General features: G+C 38.1%; 1 protein-coding gene across 1 annotated transcript in view; it reads left to right on the top strand.

Moving 5' to 3' along the window:
- grin3a (glutamate receptor, ionotropic, N-methyl-D-aspartate 3A) overlaps positions 1–8,303 on the top strand; it is a 57,912-nt gene that overhangs the window by 37,505 nt on the left and 12,104 nt on the right. The window contains exons 8-9 of the mRNA XM_032539610.1: positions 4,942–5,103; positions 5,472–5,542. Of these exons, the coding sequence (XP_032395501.1) occupies positions 4,942–5,103; positions 5,472–5,542 (233 nt within the window). The remainder of the gene's footprint in view (positions 1–4,941; positions 5,104–5,471; positions 5,543–8,303) is intronic.

Below are 8,303 nucleotides of genomic sequence, written 5' to 3' on the forward strand. Positions count from 1 at the left end.
CGTATGGGGCTCTGGATACGTCACCCTGTGTGTTGCTGTGATTGGTTGTAGTGTTATCCTGTTGCGTGCAGTGAGATTTTCAAATTCACACTTGGTGCAGCCCTTCGAGATGGTCCACTTTCATTTCTCGGTGTCATACCCTTAATCTTTCAGATTTGGGTCTGGATTTCTAGGCTGCAGAAACGCCACTCTAAATGCTAATGTTGCTCAGACTTTGCTGGATGTGTAAATAGGCACCTGACACATTTGCCACAACAACTATATTAGGCGGTAACACATCATTGTTTAAATTTGGTAAAGCTGCAGTACAGCCTTACATATAGCCTAGATAATAATCACTGTAAGTGTAAAAGTAGCAAAACGTAACAAGTAGCCTCTTGTAGAAAAAGGCACTTCTTGTCTTAAATTAACTCTCTCTCCAGTTATTCCGGATTCATAACTTAACATATCATCATTGTACAGAAGTAGCTTTCCTGTCACGGTCCTTACCTTGCCGTTGTCCTGGCTGTTCTCTCAGAATACTTAACCCTCACTGCCTCCACAACCTCCATGTGCAGTAATTGGTCCTTACTAATTCAGAAGACGACCCCAGACCCTCCAGCTGTTCACCGAGCTGTGTCCCCATGACTTCAGTCCCAAACAGTCCAGGCTCCGTGGTCCATTCTGTTCTGCTATTACCAAGCACTTAGCTCTCTGAGCAGGCTGGCCGTCTCTCCAGCCAGCTGTGACTCTGGAATCCCCAAAAGTGGCTCCTAGCTCAGTGACTGCACACTCACTATTATCAAGAATGCATTCAAAATTACGTTTGTCTTCAAAAAAAAAAAAGGAATTTATGTCCCTCCCTTTTTTTTCTTTTCTTCTTTACTTCTTTGTGCAAAGGCATGTAAATCCCTGCTGGTTTCTCATTATGATGTGTAATTAAGAAGCACTCATAGCGTGTGTCTTTGAATAACAGCATTACCCAAACAAAATACATAAATGCATAACTGTAAATGACTTCTGAGTAGCAGAAGTAGCACACTGCAGTGCAACAGATTCAGTGACGCCGAAGAAAACCATTTTCTACCGTGTAACAGCTGGACGTGTCACAGATGCTATCTACTGTTGCAGACATTTAAATTGCTCCAGGTGCTTTTTCATTTTGCAGCATCATGCCTCCACCTGCCATCAGTGACAGTAGAGAAAGCTGCTTGACCAGTTTTTTGCTTCACCTGTAGTTGTTTAATTTTATATATCAGTCAGGTGCTGTGCAGAAATCCCAGAACGATTATAATGTACACACTTCTAGTTCTCATGTTAAAAATAATGTTGTACAACAAGTGATTTAAAGTATGTATAATTACAATGAATCAACCTAAGCTCAGAGTAGCATCTTGCCCACTTACAATGTGCTGTCAATTAGAACACTGGACACTGGAAATTTTTGTGATATAAACAATATGAATTACTGACCAGGCTGGCTCAGTAAAGTCCTGCTCAGCATTTTATTGTTTTATTTTTTGCAATCTTTTATTCCGATGAAAGCCTGGGATTTTGAAAGATGAAATTGATGCTTTGGCTTCAGCGATGTCAGCCAAACTCTCTGGCATCCGTCCAGCTCTCTGTCACCCTAAAGACGTTGATCCCATTTGAAGAAATAAAATCAATACCAATCAATGACATATTATTCAATTACCTAACATTAAGAAGGCCAAACTTAATATTACCCAGAAATAAATTACAATCAAAGAGACAAAGATAATGAGTGGTATGTGCTTTATTGAAGTCATTTGAGCAGCTAATTTATGCAACTAATCAAGTGTAGTGAACCAAATAAGGTAAAAAATAATAAAAAAAATAGAAGTGGAGTTTTTGGATTGTAATATCACTTTGAAAAATGATTGTTCTATATTGGAGCGTGCAGTGAAAAGAGACAGGTAGTGTGTGTGTTGCCAAAACTTTGGTAGAATACGAACTTAAATGTGCTGATCCAAGGAACGCCCTCAGCTGTGAGAAATATTGGAGTGGGTTGATGCACAATAACTCACACTTCTTTTTACTGGGGCAAAGTATTAGATTAGATGTATTTATCCTCGGTAAGCTTGTCTTGCTCTTAAACTACTTAAATTTGATTTTTTTTTGTCCCATTCCAATTAATTCCCACAAAGTTGAAAATATCTTCCCCAGCAGTGAGATGTGACATCTCACTGCTGTATTGCTTGAATTCCCAGGAATCATCAGCTCCCATTCTCCAAAATGTCATTACAGCTAGCTCGCCAAGTCACAATACTCTGCAATAACGAATTTAATCCATCATGTATTTTTTTTTTAACCAGCATGACTTTATAATGCAATCATTGCAGCTGCTGCTGTATCACAAGCGGTTCCATACTCAGCATTAAAGAGAATATTTGTATGAGAATATATTTCTGCAGTAACAGCATGGGGACGCTTAATTCAGAAATGTGTTATCACCATAAGGAGATGACCGCACTTTGCGACTCATGATACGAGGTTTGTCCATAGTGACACATTTAGAATACAATGAGTGGCAATTGAGATGTTAAGGGGGGAAACGTGTGATGTATCCCTGCATGACAGTGTTTTTACTGAGGAAAATCAGAAAGTTATTTAAAACGAAACTGTATTTTTGGAGGGGAAGTAACTGAGGGAAACTTATGACTTATTTCAGATGTCCAGAAAAGTCTTCATTTTCCCTTTGAAAGACGATGCTGAATTCAGTACTGAAAAGCGCACAGAAAGTGCTGTTTTTTTTTTAGTGACTTTATTACTTTTCCACTGCTTCCAGGTGTTGATTACTTCTGATATGAGTGAAAATAGAGTTTGAGCCATGTCTCCTCGCACTCATTGTGTTTTTTTTAGAAAGCTTTTACAACTGCATTTGCAGTGATTGGGGTGTTATAAAGTCAAGCAATGGGGGGGAAATATACATGGAACATTAGCATTTGTCAATGCAGCGTTTTGTCTATGCGGGCTGTTTTTAATGGAATTTTCAAAAGAATACAGATGACTCCTGGGAGTCCAGGCAAACTTGTAATAGAAACAGGGTAGGAGTTTTAGACTGAGGTGAATACAGTACAACAACGGGTTCACACATTCCATGGGAAATAACGGAAAAGAATTATACAATCACACTATAGCGTTATCATTAAAGTGTTATTTTTGCAACTAAAATCTACTGCTAAAAACGTCTAGGATTGTTTCAACTCATTTTATTAAAATACAAACATGAAACACAATTAAACAAGAAAGTAGATTGCTAAAAACGTAACATGAAAAATAAAATATATGAATACGTAAAATAGTTTAATGACATTTTCAGACTGTCCTCTTCAATTCAATTTTATTTATTATATCAAATCCTAACAAGAGTTAGACACTTTACATATAGAGTAGGTCTAGACCATACTCTATAATTTATAAAGTCCCAACAATTCTAGTAGTTCTACAAGAGCAAGCATAGTGTGACTGTGGCGAGAAAAACTCCCTTTTAGGAAGAGACCTCGGCCAGACCCAGGCTCTTGGTAGGCGGTGTCTGACAGTGCGGGTGGGGGATATGATGAACAGTGGCAATAACAGTCAAAATAAAGATAATGGAACAGTTACTAGAAAATGGTATTAGTAGTAGTTCATGTCATAGCAGTGCACTGCAGGGTGTTACTGTATGTAGCGTGGCACAGCGGGGCATAGCTGGTTGTAACAGGGTTCAGCCGGATACAGCAGAGCAATCTAGAACAATTGCCTTATAGGTTGATGTGCAAGCAGCTCATAACGACCCATAATAAGTTTGTTGCTAGGCGGCAACCTTTTATGGCTGTAATAATTATCGCAAGATCAAACAAAAGATAACAAAGTATAAGAGCGCCAAATCCCATGTACGGACACAGTTTGTTCTAGTGAATGGGTCAAGCAAACACAGGACTTTTACTCAGGACACAAAAATCTGTGTCCTGTGTGAAACCATAAGCCAGCTGACCCTTTTTGAAGTGAACCGTCTTTTACCGACCTTAGTCCATGACGCAATCATGTCACGTTGAGTCCTCATTTGGGTAATTTAACGTTACTCATTCTAAGCCAATCCCTGAACCATTTTTGTTGCCTAAACGTAACTAGTTCTGTTTCACAAGGTTAAATACGTGTTTAAAACTCCACCCGTTACAACAAAAATAGTCTCGCTTTGCCAGACCTTCCTGCACAGCGCTGTGGAGGAGGGTCTAGCTAAACCACACAGCATTCCAGTATACCAGAAAAACATGCTCTGGGTGTATTGGCATTTTTTGAACCAAACACAATCGTCTTGAGCGGCGCTAAGAGCTGCACAGAGCCACCATGACTCTGCAAAATAGTCTCAGGAAGGTAACTTGTTTTGGGGGAACATGTGTATGTAAGAAACACGGAAAATTCAGATTCAACAGATAGTCTTGCTAGCTGTCTGGATTTACCCTGCAGAGAACTGAGGAGCAGTTAACCATGGTCCTCATAAATTGACCGGGGTTTAAAATTCTGGTGGAACGTCGTGGATATAGACTACATTAAATATAATGGTCATATGATAAAAATTGACAGTCGACCTATTCTGTCATTACTTACTTATAAGTTATGAGCATGTGTTAGAAAGTAGGGTCATTGCCATTCCATTGAGCTTAAACCTGTACCTCCTATATATATTGTATGGTGTGACTTGCATGAGACACAAACTGTACACAGAGCATGGGATTTTCAAGATAAAGCGCTTGATCAATAATTCAACACAAACAATGGCTCGTCTTGTTATCTGACTGTTTTACAAATATGCAGCACAACCTGAGGGACTTTTTAATCATTGTACTTCCCAGAGTTTTTCAGACAACTCCTCCTTCTCTATCAGAAAAACTGGATATGCATCTCTTCTTCTCTGTGTCTCCTTCTTTCTCACTCTCTAACCCTGTATCCACCCCCCAGACGCTGCAGATGGGCATAAAGCATTTCTCTGGTCTGTTTGTGATGCTCTGTGTGGGTGTGGCCTTATCTCTACTGACCACAATAGCAGAACACATTGTGTACAAGCTGGTGATCCCGAGAGTCAAGGAGCCACGCTTCAGATACTGGCTGCATACAAGCCAGGTACTGAACTCACACACACATACACACATTTACTTCACACTGAAGTACCCTTTTTATTACGAGTTGGTAAACAACCACATTACAATAACTGCAAGAGGTATACTGATTATGTTGTTACAGTAAGTGAATGTAGCCATAACAGAATGTCAAAATACTCCATTGCAAGTATTTGTTATGTACTTTTACTTTAGCAAAGTGTACTTACTAGTGCAGTCAATTTGGTTCTTATAGTTCTCTCGCTCTCTATTTCCTATGAACACACATATGCAAAACAAACAACTATATGTTCCAAATAAAAAAGTATTATCACAGGGAAACAGACAAAATCGTTTCAATGTGTGAAAGCTAATGTGTTGCTTGTTTTCCAGAGATTACACCGGGCCCTCAACTCAGTCTTCATTGATGACAAACTGCCGACTGTTACCAAGCCCGAGAAAAGGTACCGTCCTGAATCATATAAGGCTGGGCTCAATTCATTTTCAATCGAACAAATCCAGAAGACCAGTACGTTGCTGCAATATAGTCACACTTAATGTAATGTTTTTTATGAGATTTGAGAGGAATCCCATCTCTAATGGATTGAATTTAATATAAACTGAGCCTAGTAGTGTTGTAATAATTTATGACCCATTTAACACATTTTGTTGTGAATCGGTGAATCATTAAAATTTGTTACGCAAAGACACATAAGTAACAGGCTTGCCAGTGATCTACTGCAGCTTCAAAATGTAAGTAATGCTGTTAGCTTATGTGTCCATCCCTGACCGTTGGTTATCACTGTTTGTTCACAGTCAGTGGTGCTAATTCTCCAAACAGGTACCATTATTAATGACAATCTGACTGATTATGATCTGAATAATTAACATCATTACCCTAAACACTAGAGTAAAAACCTTAATGCCTGTCTTTAGTACTAAAGTCTATCACATCTTTCATATCGATACTAACCCCCCAACCCTAACCCTTGTCCTCCTCAACCAAGCGTAAAAATGTTTTCTTGATTTATTTTCTTTTTAAAGTCCCAGCATTTCCACTCATTTTCTTTTAACTCAAATTGACGATGCTCATTACAAAAGGTAAATGGGAAACATGTATTTAACTTATTGTGTACTTTTAGTCCTCCCATAGTGGTATCAAACCACTAAACCCTGTAACAAATGCAATTTATTTTACCACCACTTCAAATCATAAAATGCCATAACATAACTGCATTACATATGGCACACAAACTGATTCCGTGGTATCATTATATCACAAATGAGCATATGTGCCGTAACTTTCACTCACCCCAAAAAAGAATTTCAAGAGGCCAATTTTCCAAACAGCCCGTTGGCCAAATGATCAGGCAGCGAATAAGTGACATCAATTAACATTCAAATGGCAGTAAGGGGACCCATTTCTAATTTAGAAGCTAAATACATATAGATTGGTCAGTTTGTTGGAAGCTAATTATCCGTAAGGGAAATTAAGAAAATAATCTCATGCTGACGTCACAGAGTATTGTTTGGCTCAGTGGGTGAGAGAGGGAGAGATTTTGTCAAATCATGAAAGCTTCTTTTTGGTCAATTTCAGTGTCTTTTCAAATATATCATAGGTGCACTTCAGAAGGGTTTATGTAATAAATCTGGTTCATTATTTTGACACCACTATGCAGCGTGTGTTACAGTGTTACCCCTATCATTCACATTTGTCCACTGCTCAAATTTCCATTTGACTTTGGCGCTTGACCATCAGATAAGCATATCTGATATCAAGGCAAGCAAAATATGTAATATAGTACTCTTATTGAGGGAACATAAAAAACATTTATTTTGCTTTGACTAAACAAAAGAGTTCAATTTCATCTGTTCTACCTCATACTGTATCCATGCCTACTTAGCACCATGCACTGAGGAGAAACTCAGGTGAAGCACTCAAAATGGAGATTAAATACACGTGATAATTATGGATCCCACGCCATGTGACGGATGCCTGAGGTAATGAGGATAGATGACCTACTGCTGCATAATTAGACTCATTCAGTCAAGCTCGTCTGCATCGTGCCTGCACGTTGTCTAAGAGTCCGAAGTTATTACCGTCATATTGTCAGTGTCCCGCCAAATATGTGTTGTCAGAAATGTCTGTTTTGCAAGCACTGTGCTGAAATAGGATGAGCCCCATTCTTGTGTATAAGATTTAATGCTGTAAAATGTTCCAGCTCGGGGTCGGTTACAAGAAAATACACTAAGATATACCAGCAGTAAATCTTACAGAAAAGTGCTGTATATAAACCTGCGTTTCATCAGCATAAAAGGAGGCATTGTGTTACCAAATGGACCATATGGGTAAAAAATTAATTGGCTTAAAAGGACTACCTAGGATGGAACAATAAAGTATTTAATTTCCTATCTGCACTCACAAGTGTGTAGAAAAGCCCAAAGGCATCAGAGAAGTATCTGTCTGAGAGAATTAGAAGCAGGGCCTGTAATACCATGAAACACTCCCTGATGTCCAATTAAGATTTTTTGATTTACTATCAAACGCTGTGGAAAGGTCATGTAGCTCTAGAAAAGACCTCTAACTGACAGTAAAACAAGATCAATAGTCACTTCTAGCAGATCAGTAATATCAGTTACAATTCAGCTGCTATACTCTTGATAGAGACAGTATTGTACTATTTAAGTTAGCATTTTCACATTATATTTCCTTCCATTTTAAAGCAATTTTGCTCTTTTACCATTTCTTGTTTTGTTTAGTAGGCCTAATTTTCCTAATTGAAAAATATATAAATATGTATACACACTGTATATACAGTTGTGTTCAGAATAATAGCAGAGTGTTTGAAAAAGTCAATGATGCTCAAAATCCTATATAGCTTTTAATTCCATATTGTTAATGCATTGGGAACACTGCACATTCAATTCCAAATCCAAACATGACCAAAATTGATCAAGTTTGTGTTCTACCTTTACAGAAAGTGAAGAAAAATGAATATTATGCTGTTCAAATAAATAGCAGTATATGCATTTTTCTTTACAAACTCAAACATTGATTGTATGAACTGAAAAATGTCTCAAAGGTTTGCTTTACTTTGAATCATTGCACTAATATTTAGTTGCATAGTATAAAGACTCAACCAACTTCTGGCACCTGAAAACTCCCTTTCACAATTCCTCTGCATTACTGGGTTTTACCTCAGAAACCGCATTTTTGATGTCACC

The sequence above is a fragment of the Etheostoma spectabile genome, chromosome 16, assembly GCF_008692095.1.
Source record: "Etheostoma spectabile isolate EspeVRDwgs_2016 chromosome 16, UIUC_Espe_1.0, whole genome shotgun sequence".
Lineage (NCBI taxonomy): Eukaryota > Metazoa > Chordata > Actinopteri > Perciformes > Percidae > Etheostoma > Etheostoma spectabile.